Source organism: Pieris rapae, chromosome 2 (assembly GCF_905147795.1).
Source record: "Pieris rapae chromosome 2, ilPieRapa1.1, whole genome shotgun sequence".
Taxonomy (NCBI): domain Eukaryota; kingdom Metazoa; phylum Arthropoda; class Insecta; order Lepidoptera; family Pieridae; genus Pieris; species Pieris rapae.
In genome coordinates this window covers 8,108,638-8,120,965 of record NC_059510.1, presented here as the reverse complement: position 1 = coordinate 8,120,965, position 12,328 = coordinate 8,108,638, and the positions used below count along the sequence as shown (strand labels likewise).

General features: G+C 34.6%; 3 protein-coding genes across 3 annotated transcripts; 1 reads left to right on the top strand and 2 right to left on the bottom strand.

The window, feature by feature from the left end:
• Positions 1-7,462: 7,462 nt before the first annotated feature.
• On the bottom strand, positions 7,463-8,492 carry LOC111002905. Its single transcript, XM_022273192.2, has one exon. It carries the CDS (start codon positions 8,375-8,377, stop codon positions 7,601-7,603), a length of 777 nt encoding a protein of 258 aa, XP_022128884.1. The 5' UTR covers positions 8,378-8,492; the 3' UTR covers positions 7,463-7,600.
• Positions 8,493-9,212: 720 nt separating this feature from the next.
• LOC111002906 lies at positions 9,213-10,832 on the bottom strand. The gene is made up of 2 exons (XM_022273193.2): positions 10,113-10,832; positions 9,213-9,493 (listed from the first exon to the last, which is right to left on the bottom strand). Exons 1-2 carry the CDS (start codon positions 10,678-10,680, stop codon positions 9,324-9,326), a joined length of 738 nt encoding a protein of 245 aa, XP_022128885.1. The 5' UTR covers positions 10,681-10,832; the 3' UTR covers positions 9,213-9,323.
• Positions 10,833-11,597: 765 nt separating this feature from the next.
• Positions 11,598-12,278, top strand: LOC111002907 (probable 28S ribosomal protein S25, mitochondrial). The gene has a single exon (XM_022273194.2). The coding sequence runs from the start codon at positions 11,721-11,723 to the stop codon at positions 12,219-12,221; it is 501 nt and encodes a 166-aa protein (XP_022128886.1). The 5' UTR covers positions 11,598-11,720; the 3' UTR covers positions 12,222-12,278.
• The last annotated feature ends 50 nt before the right edge of the window (positions 12,279-12,328 follow it).

Here is a 12,328-nt window from a genome sequence, read left to right as displayed (position 1 = left end):
CGTACTACTAGTTGGCCGCTTCCGTACGAAGACGGCACTCAATTAACGGAACCAAGATCAAATCCCGACACTCACAAACATTTTTATTTTATTTCTATTTCTTTTTTCTTTCGATTCAGAGTAAAAGGACAGATAGAATGGAAGAAATAAAGAATATATTACAAACAATGCAAGAGGCAATTTACCAACAAAAACTCGACATGCAGGATATGATGGAAGGTATTAAAGACACAATTAATCGAAGCTTAAATGAAAAGTTTAGAGAGCTGGAAAACCGAAACAAAATCACAGAAGAAAACCTTGAAATTCAAAAAAATAAAATAAACCAACTAGAGCGGAACTCTCGACGTAAAAATCTACTTATTTTTGGCGTCGAGGAAAAAGAAAACAGCTACTGGGACCTAGAAAAATCCGTTGTAGGAATAATCGATAAATGCTTGAACATTAAATGCGACAAAAACAGCATCGAATACGTGAGAAGATTAGGAAAAAAGGGGGAGAAGACGAGACCCATAATCTTCACACTAGCAACGATGGGACTAAAAATAAAAATCCTTAAACAAAGGAAAAATTTTGAGTCATCACCCTATTACATTAAAGAAGATTTTTCTCCAGAAATCATTAATAAACGCAAGGAGTTGCAAATAATAGTCAACACAGAACGAGAAAAAGGCAGACTAGCGATTCTAAAGTACGATAAAATTATTTATTTAAAAAATCCAAACACTGTCTCTGAAAGGTCAAGACCAGGAAAAAAGAAGAGAAACCAGTCAACGTCACCAGAGTCGAAAGAAGACAACTGCGAAGCCGATACAACAAGAAAAGCAGCGAAAAAATTATATAAAAACAATCACATAGACAACTACTTGACAAAAAAAACAAACTCCAAACGTCCCGCTCTAGAAGAATCTATAGCATGTCAATAACAATTACAAGCGCCCCCTCCACCTCTCCCAAGCCGGCTGGTCACCGTGGGGGAAAAAGACTATTACCCTTCAAATCCCAAAATAAAAAATAATTCCCTCAAAATAGTCAATCGCCAAAAAGACAATCAGCACCTGTATATTGCAACAATTAATACTCTCACTCTAAGAAAGGAAGAAAGCCTTACTGAGCTAATATTAGCAATTGAAAAAATTCACTGGTCCATTATAGGCCTTAGCGAAGTTCGGAGACTAGGAGAAGAAATAGAAGACCACGGTAATTTTGTATTTTATTTTAAAGGCGAAACATCAGGCAAATATGGAGTCGGATTTCTTATAAAAAAAGAACTTAAAAAGAATATCGAGGAGTTCTTGGGAATATCTGAACGAATTGCTATTCTGAACATTACAATGCCACAATCGAACGCAAAATGGTCTATAGTACAGATTTACAGCCCTACGGAACAAGCCAGAAACGCCGATGTAGATTCCTTCTACGCAGATCTTAGAAGAGCTATATTAAATTATACACATAAAAATCTCATTGTTATGGGAGATTATAATGCTCAACTAGGTAAGAGAAGAAAAGGAGAAGAAATTATACTAGGCCCTTACTGTACAGGGAAAAGAAACAGGAATGGAACTAAACTTATAGAATTAGCATACGAAAATAATTTAAAGGTTCTAAATAGTATGTACAAAAAAAGACCGTCAAATAGATGGACATGGATTTCACCAAACGGACTCTATAAAAATGAAATCGATTTTATTCTCACAAATAGGGCTAACATGTTCAGCGACTGTACAATTCTTAAGAATCTAAACTTCAATACTAACCACCGTATGGTCAGAGCTAATCTAAAAATAAAATTAGAGAAGACTAGACCTTTTAAAGCTAGGACAAGCGAATCAAAACACCTTATCGGTAATATCAGCGAAATAAAAGAACATTTAATCCAACTAAACTTGGAAGAATTATCAGTACAAGAAAAATACAACAATGTTTTAGAAGCCATAACTTACAGTTCAAACAGAGTGCCTGCAAATAGAAACAAGTGGCATTCGGTATCAGACGAGACGTCCTTACTCCTTAAGCAAAGGCAGGAATTAATTAAATTGGAGAATAAAACGAAATCGATCAGAGTAGAAATAACGAAGCTTAGTAAACAAATTAAATTATCACTTAGGCAAGACATACAAAAACTAAGATTAGACACACTTGAACGGTACATAAACAAAACTGGTGGCATCAAGAAAGCTGTCAAAGAACTAAAAACTAATATTAACTGGATCCCAAATATAAATAATAAAAGAGGATATAAAATAACCAAACGCCCGGATATTGTCTCAACGGCGACAGATTTCTACAAACAACTATACTCTACCCAAACAAGCAGAAAGAAAGAAACGACGCTAGAAGATGGAGAAGAGGTACCTGATATATTGCCAAGGGAGGTAGAAAGGGCTATCGAGACTCTGAAAAAGGACAAATCACCGGGTCCAGATTACGTCACCAACGAGCTTTTGATAAGTCTAAAGGAAGTATTGGTACCTACTTTCACCGTTCTCTTTAATGAGATAGTTAGAACGGAATCAATACCCGAACAATGGGCAAACTCGACGATAACACTTATACACAAAAAAGGAGACAAGAGTGACATCAACAACTACAGGCCCATAAGCTTTATAACGAATATATACAAAGTCTTCGCTAAAATAATTCTACATAGACTTGGTAAAATCTTAGATGACAACCAACCTATAGAGCAGGCAGGTTTCCGGAGTGGATATTCGACAATAGACCATATCTTCGTAGTAAGGCAAATCTTAGAAAAAAGCAAAGAATATAATCTCCCAATCTACCTATGCTTTGTTGATTATTCTAAGGCGTTTGACTCTCTGGAACATGAAAAAATATGGCAAGCCTTGCAAAGTCAGGGGATAAACAATAAATATATAAAAATAATCAGGAATATATATAAAAATGGAAAAACTAGAATAAAAATGGATAAATTAGGAGGGATTATAAATATTGAACGGGGAGTGCGACAGGGAGACCCTCTATCACCTAAACTGTTTTCGGCTGTTCTGGAGGAAATTTTCAAAAAACTAAGTTGGGATAAGTACGGACTAATGATAAACGGCGAAAGATTGAACCACTTAAGGTTTGCAGACGACCTAATTCTATTTGCCTCAACACGCGATGAACTGGAGAAGATGGTCTCAGACCTTGACACAGAAAGTAGGTTTGTCGGTCTGAAAATGAATACCGAGAAAACCAAAGTAATGACGAATTCCAGAAAGGAAAAAGTACTGTTAAATAACAATATTATAGAATACGTAGATGAGTACTTGTACCTCGGGCAGACAATATCTATGACCGATTCAACAACAAAAGAAATCGACACAAGAATAGCAAAAGCATGGAAGAGCTTTTGGGCGCTTAAAGAAGTCATGAAAAATAAGAAAACAAGCATGGTAATTAAAAGAAAGGTCTTCAATACTTGTGTACTACCTGTACTAACATATGGATCACAAACTTGGGCGCCTACTAAAGCGCAGTATACAAAGCTACAGGTGTGTCAAAGAGCGATGGAACGAGGTATGATAGGGAAAACAAGAAGAGACAAAATAAAGAATACAGTATTAAGGAAAATAACTAAGGTAACAGATGTTACAACAACGATCAAGAAGCTAAAGTGGAAATGGGTGGGACACATCGCAAGAGGTACAGAAAAGTGGAGCAAAAAACTGGTTAACTGGTGCCCAAGGTACAGCAAGCGCAAAAGAGAGAGACAACTGAGAAGGTGGATTGACCACATTAAAGAAACGGCAGGTGGTACATGGCAGAGAGTGGCACAGTGTAGAGAGGAATGGCGGGATTTGGAGGAGGCCTTTGCCAAAAAAGGGCACACAGATGCACCTGAATTAGATTAAAATGAATATTTGTTTAAATGTATAAAATATGTAATGTAGATTATCTGAATAAAGGCTATTATTATTATTATTATTATTAAATGTGTGAGTGAGTATGTGAGTGAGTCAGTGAGTGAATATATATATATATTAGGTCCTTACACATGAAATTGGCGTTTTGTATGGGAGGAACAAAAAGTCGAATATTTTTAAATATAATATATTTAATTAATCAAAGTATGAACCATTGTTTTCTATGCACTTTTGCCATCTCATAGGTAGTTCATTGATCCCTTTACTAAAAAAACCAGTCGGCCGGGAATCAATTAAATTTGTGAAGGCGATTTGGACTGCCGCAAAAGAGTTAAATTTTTTCCCTTGCAAGAAGTTGTCCAAATTTCGAAAAAAAATGGTAATCTGTTGGAGCAAGTACCGGGGAGTACGGAGGATATCTTAGACATTCCAATTGAAGCTCTTCTAATTTGGTAGCCGTCCGTTGTGCAGTGAGTGGTCTAGCGTTGTCGTGAAGTAGCAGTGGCGTGTAGCGATTGACCAGCCTAGGTTGTTTAGCCGCTAGCTTTTCCATCATGGTTTGCAATTGCTGACAAAAGACATCAGCCGTAATAGTCTGGCCAGATTTGAGAAAACTGCAATGAACAATACCGGCACTAGTCCACCAAGCGCTTACAAGAAACTTTTTTGGGGTTAATTTTCGCTTGGATTTGGCTAGCTGGCCAGGATCTAACCATTGCGCTGAGCGCTTCCGATTATCGTAAAGAATCCATTTTTCATAACAGGTAATTATTTGGTTTAAAATACCTTCATTATTGTGGTGTATATCAACTTGGGTCTCAGGCCGTCCACGGGGCTTGTTCTGCAGGTCGAAATTTCCAGAACGAAAACGTTGGAATGAAAAATGAACTGTGTTTTCTTTTGCAACATGACCGCCATACAGATCATTCACCCCGAAGGGTGAAGTAGTTTCCGCAGCACTAGTGCCACGGCGGAATTCGTACTCGTAGAAAATGCGATACTTTAAGTTTTCCATTTTGTAAAATGAGTGACGCAAACAGAAAAAAAAACAGAAGAATAAAACAAATGAATGACGGTCATCAAAGCACAAATACATGAGTAAATAGCTGTACAAATTTGAATTTGTAATTCCTTACCAAAGAGGAGAAAATCGTGATTAAAGTGACCAGTACGAAAAACGCCAATTTCAAATGTAAGGACCTATTATATTTTTCTTTAAATTCAATATTTTTAAGGCTTTATTCTTTTTTAAGAAATGTAATTTTATGTGTTTAAATCAAAGGATGTGTACACAAAGCAATAGACAAATTTACATCTACCCTAATAAAGATTTTATTAATAAAATTGCATTGAAATGCAAATTGAATAGGTATACCATTAGTAAAGTAAACGACGAAAATAAAGAAATAACTAGTTGTCAATAAAGATACATAGATAAGTTTTCATCCACGATCTGACAAAGATAAGATTTTGTGATAATCAAATGTCAAAACGCTACCATCTACAGGTCGTGTCGGTACTAATGTACAAAGATAAAGTTGTTTCTAAGGCAGATTAATTTATCAATCAAAGCCACACATATCGTGTGAAAGAATGTTTATTTGCAAGTAATTGTAAGGATCCAAGATGCACGGTATATAATATTTAATCTATATTAACCACTCGCGTACAATAAGAGAATATATGCGAAATAATTAAATGCTAATTGCTATGAAACGGATGTGAAATTAATATTATTGTTGGTCTCTCCAACAATAACAGTGTATCAGTCTGGTATTACTCTCGGGGTGTTATCCGGCGATTTAGGTAATCTTCATGCTTATAAAACTAACAAAGTTCAGCAAAATGTACCTACAACTCTGGCTCGCCTCAAGAACTATTTCTATTGATTACTATAGGAAGTGTTTAGCTGTGTAAACAACGATTTAATTGACGATCGCATTACTACGATATAAATACCCAATAAACTGAGTTACGGTAATACGAAAAATACCCATTGTATGACAATAAAAAGACTCGAACGCGTAATCTAAAATGAGTCGCTTTCTTCTAAATATGTTCTAAATCTTAAAATGTTTACTATTATCAGATGTCTATGTACTCAGTTTATTATAGCAATCAGCGGTAAACTGCGACGGTGACTTAAATAGCTCTGTTGGTTCCAATCATTTGTTTTATTTTATATTTTTATTTATTAATATTAACCTGGAATTAAACCAAAGTTTAGAATTCTTCGCGAATAAAACGGAATTACAGTACATGTTTTTATTTTCGATAGTGGGCTTTTAAAGAAAGCATTATTAAATGCCTATCTCTTACATAATCCGTGTTTCCCATTGTTTTTTTTGAAGTATCAATATACTGTCAATGTCAATGACTAGTTTAAAAAAAACAAATTTTTGTTTTTTTGAAAATGACGAGAGTAAATTTTTTCGATGAGCGCACTGCGTCAAAAAACTGACACTCTAAAGTTACGTTTTTTCCTGTTGTTCAAGGCTAAAGATAAAGAAATTTTTTATCTTATTACGCCAAAGAAGTACAACTTCTAACGCGTGTACAAGGTACACACACTTTTTTTAACTGAAATGCCCTAGGTATACTGTTTGTTAGATTACATTATATACCAGAAACAATAGTTGTAGTCTGATTTTAAAATCAAGAATCATAATATACTTAATCAGTTTTACGAAACGTTTGTGTACATGTTTGTGTAAGTTACATGATGATAGAGATAGTCACGTACTTAAATAATTACAAAATTTTAGGATGTTCATGGTAAGTGTACTTAAGATATAGATACAATGTAAGCCAACCACTTAGTACTATAGTAAAGCGTAGGTATTATTTTAACGAGCAAAACTGTGTGAGAAAGTTATTGAAATGTACATAATAGCCAGGTTTAGGACTCTGTCACCACAGTCCAAACTTCGGACGGAGTTAAATTGCCAATCAGACACACAATGCCGATATATCTCTAGGATATGGACGTATTCTCGTTACTACATCATTTAGGGTGGATTCTACCAAACAAGAGTACCTTAATCTTAATCTTGAAATAAATCGTCAGTTAATCGAGAGTAAATCTTTTTTACGTTTTACCGTCTACAATTTTAAGTATAGTGGGTATAAGCGTCAAATATCGTAAGCGTTGTTTAAATTTTTTTAGTTTTTAACTTTTAGGTCAACACATGCACGTAAATAATGTTTATATTGTAATTGAAAAAACACAAAAATAAAGTATAATAAATCATCTCCTTTGAAAATGTATGTATATTTTAATGCTGTGAAAATAATTTTAAATAAAGATGACATTGAGAATATTATATTATATTAGTCCATGAATAGGTACGTTTGAAAAATACACAGATATATATCCAATTTCACGCAGGAATAAACTTTGATAGTAGTTTCGAAGTTATGTTCAAATATAGAATTTTTAGTGTCTCGCAGACGCCTCGGGGACTACCTGACTTTGGAAGTTTATTTTTTCGCAATATAAAACGTATATTAAATTCTTGATTAACTTTACTAACTACTGTTATTTGAAAAACTAAATATTTGTCATAATTCGTATATTTCTCTGAATACAAAAATATTGTTCTATCAACAAATAAACTCTTCGTCAATCGCAATGCCTTTTAAAACGTAACCATATAGTGTAAGATTCTAAGTATGTTTCCAGTTGACAAAGTATTTATAAATGAACTTCATGCTTAGAACGTATATATTTATCGTTTTTTACCAGGGTTGCCAGGACAGTAGCAGGACTTTGGATAACTTTCTTTAGGATCTCTTCCAGGTCCTCCACCGCTATTATTACCCTGTACAACATTCTTCATTTGCTGCATAAGATCGTTTATTTGATTCGTCAATTGACCGACTGTATTACACATTTGTTCCAACGCCGGCATTGGGTCTGATGATTGACCTAAATCTCCAGGTGGTAATGAGCATCCTGAAGGGCAGAATGGAGGGCTCTCCGGACTGGGCGGCATCTGATGTGGTAAAATCGCCCCGGCTCTCAACGGAACACTAGTTTCTTTGCATGACGGACCGCATGAACTTCCTTTTCCTTCTTTTTCTCTTCCTGGTTGGTTCGAGCCTTTGCTGTTTTCCTTACATTCTTTACCACATTGGCCTAAGGGACAACCAGACCCGGCACCAGTATTTCTCATATTAGTTCCTTTCTGACCTTGTTGTTTATTAATTGGACAGCCAGTGTTGTCACATTTGGGTGCAATATTAGCGGGACACTGTAAGTTCGTGCAACTGTATGGCTCATCCGAGCGGTATTCTTTTGGAAGTGAGCTGTTGCAATCTGGACAAGGACAGTTTACGTGAATAATACCAGCTTTGATGTCCTTTATCTTACCGGGAGTGTAGTTGAGGCAGGCGTAGTGAACCCAACACTGACAAAAGCCCTGGCATTGTAAACCATTCTTTCGGGTTACTGGTCCCAGACATATTTTGCATGGGTTTTTTATTTTCTTACAGGGTTTTGACATGGCGTAAATTAATAGATTAGCTCCAAAGATAATCCTTATACATGTTTGTTTTTTTCTTTAATTTATTAATATTGTACATTATGCATGATTAATTTGACGTCAGATTAAGGGTGTGAAATATATGTCATTTCAGTCCAAGTAAAATCATAGAGTTCTTTTTATCATAGAATGACAGAACATGAACAGAATATATACAATCCAGCCCCGTTTTAAATTACACATGAGGTACATTGAATGAACGAGATTTAATAGTATACTTTAAAAGGCCGGAAACACACTCACTAACATAGACGTGGGCTGCAATAGCTGCCTTTTATGGCTATTCCTTTGACCCGTATCTCCCACCAAATAAGAAAACACAAAAGCAGCTCATGTTCCTGCATATTCTCATCTGTTCTCATTATATTCAATAGGGTTATTGTGCGTGTCAAGAATTATAAAATTATAATATCTCTATTATATAATATTCTCGTGTTACAATGATCGTTCCCATACTCGTCTGAAACGGCTCGACCGATTCTTATGAAATTTATCTGAGAGTCGGCTTCTATTTATCCATAATATAATTTATACTAAACATTCTTTTCCGAGAAAATATTATTTCGTTCCACAGTCATCAGCAATATCTACATTATCAAGCTATAGACTTTATCCATTTTCTTGAGGCAGAAAATATCTGTCGCGGGATTTAAGGTCGCAAAGCTAAATAGTGAGTATAATTCAGAAGTCTTCTTACATTATCTTTTACGTAATATCAAGAAATAAAAGAAGGTATATCATATACATGTTTTATTTTGAATCTGACTATTATTTCAGATTGCATTCATTGCTGACTCACAATATAAACACATTTCTCGAATTCCCGTTCCATACATCTTTTGAGCATTTTTATATTTAAACAAATAATGAAATAATTATTTAAGTAGTAAGGCTTTTAGTGATTATATTAAATTTTATTGCTTTCAATCATTTTAAACATCAGCTCTCTGAGCTGGCTTGAAAGTCTTCCAACTGTTTTGCACATTTCATCCAGGCTTACAATCAGCTCTTTTTGGTTTGACGCAGTAGGTAACTTTGAATCGCTAGATGATGCCCGTCGAGGAATACATTTGATATCTGCAAAAATAACAATCAGTGCCAACGTAGTAAGATCTTCCACATACATTTGATATTACGTAGAGAAGTATTCCAAAATAATCGGTTTACTCGCCTTTCCGTTTGACGAATTTTCAGAATATGTATTTGTTAATGGGGCTTCTAAACGGGCCATGTTTTGCTGCTATTGGTGGCTATTGGCAAGTAATACACTATTGGCAAGAAATTGCCATCACAAAAATATTTTAATGGATCTGATGGTCTGGAAATCTTTGGCTGGGCCATGTCTTGCAATATGTCTGCTATAGCATGGCCCATGATGCAGACTCTTAAACGGGCTACACAAACCGGCAACAATGGCTGACGAAACCACACTTGTCGCAGCAGCTTATATTGTTTTAGAAGCCCCATAATATAAAGTAATAGTGATTTTGATACTAATTTTAAAACAGATCCATAATCTAATCTATTTGAAAATATGTACCCGGTATATGCTTGTATTTGCCAAATACATAGCGTATAATTTGAGTTATTAATTATTGTTTCGAGATGTTTGTGCGGAAGGCCTATAAAAAACCAATCAATAAAATTTAGAAATGTATCCGCTGCAAAAGAACCTATTTACCCAAGCAATACTTACTGATGCCACTGTCGGAAGATGACGATGCCAATTCGGACGTAGAATGTGTTCTTTTTTGTTTACAACAAGGTCCACAACGCGAGGGTTCAGGCGATATTTTTGGAGAAGTTTGTTTCGAACGAAATGTTTTATTTGGTGGGCAAGCCATAAATAATTGGGGGGAGGTGGAACCCGTCGTTGTTCTTGGCGATAAAGATGTATTAGAGGATCTCAGTGACACATCATCAGATATCATCCCACAAGATGTGTGAGACACGGGCATGGCATCCCTGGTATATGGAAGATCATATTGTGGTGGGTAGGGTATAGGCTTAGCAGACGGTCCAGATGCAGATGTGCATGTTTTCTTAGCCGAACAACACTTCTGGGTGTCAGGTGCATCACAATCGGGGCAGGGGCAGGTTATTTTAACATGGCCATCTTTCAAATCCTTTATTTTACCTGGACTAAAATCTAAGCACTTATAATGCGCCCATTTCTGACAAGCCCCCTTGCACTGCATTCCTTTCTTCTTATTTACCGTTTCGAAACATATTTTGCATGGGTTTTTCACCCTTCCACTTTTCATGTTTCTACAGAATAATCAAAAAACTTTAACGTAGGCATTCTATCGTAACATGGCTTTGATATGTAAGAATTTCAAACATTTGGTTCAATTTTGTTTAATGTGTTTTTTCTTATTATCATTTTACCATTTTTTATCAAAATAATACCGTATAGCTCTTGCCAAAAATTTAAAAAAAATTAAGTCAAAAGTATAATTTTAGCTATGATAAAAATAAAAAGAGGTTCTACTTCTACGATTAATGGTCTAAAACATGAAATAACACTTTTAAATACCTTTACCATAAGTGTAGGTCTACATTTATTGCCTTCGCCTTGGATGTATCAATGTTATATTTATTTATTTATTTATTTAGTACTCCTACAGCAAACATAAATTATATAAAATTACAAACAAATATACTGAGAATATAGCCAAAGATGGAATAGCAAAAATATTTAAAAAAGGGAACAAACAAACAAAAATTATTTTAATACATTTGACTAATTGTGATTTAATTTATTTAACTAAGCCTAAATTAGTTGTGTTGTGTTGTGTTATGATATTGCTTCAGTTGAACTTTGACAAAATATATTTTGCATTTCAATAAAAAATTTACTACATCAAGACCAAAGACTGTACGTTTGTTTTTATTATATGTAAGTAAAGTAATGCTGTCGCTATAGAATGTTAATTATAAAATACAAGAAAGAATACACAATAATTAAATTGTAGAAAAAATACATCCCTACTCGATTCGATTTTAGTATAAATCAAGACAAATTGTATTTAAATATAATATCTAACTGCACAGTGCACACCTCATATTCTGTGGTCAGTAGTCACAATCATAATCGATGACAATTTGAATGATTGACATTTGTCAAACTTCAAAGTGACATTTAATAAATTACCTAAATCCAAAATAAGATTTTTGTAGCCTGTTTCACTAAATTGAGATTTGAGACTTCAGTACACATAATATTTTTCGATTAAGGTTAGGTGTATTGCGTGAAACATTATAAACAGTGAAAGATTTATCCAGTGAAGAAAAACAATTCACAATGCCGTTCATGATAGGAAGAGCACCCCTTCGACGCACTCTAAATTACTTGAACGGTGGAAAACTTGTTCTTAAAGATAAAATTAAGATCTTCTCTGTAGCTTACAATATTATTGGCCAAAACAATGCAGGAGCTAAAGATTTCGTTTTCTGGTATTTACCACAGATCCAGTATAAAAATCCAGATGTCCAAGTAGCTACATTAAAGAACCTAACACCTACACCATTTATTAAATGTTACTTAGAAGATGGTAAACAAATTTTGGTAGACATTGACAATAAATCAAAAGAAGAGATCCTTGAACATCTTTTACATACTATCGGGAAATCAAAACATGATCTGGAAGCTGAAGCTATAGCTGCTGAGAAGAAAGATAACCCTGCTAACTTTGGTGCTGGATGTGAAAGAGCTTGCATGTGTGAAATTTATGGACAAGTCCCCTGCTCTGGTGTTGTAACCTTACCCAAAGTGATGAGAGGAAAATATAAAAATGCAGATTAGTTAGTTTTGTGCAGTTTTTAGTCATTAGTTAGTGTACAAATAAAGTAAGTTTTGTTACCATGTATTTTTCTACCCTTGTAAAATTCAGAAATCTTCAGTTACAGAAA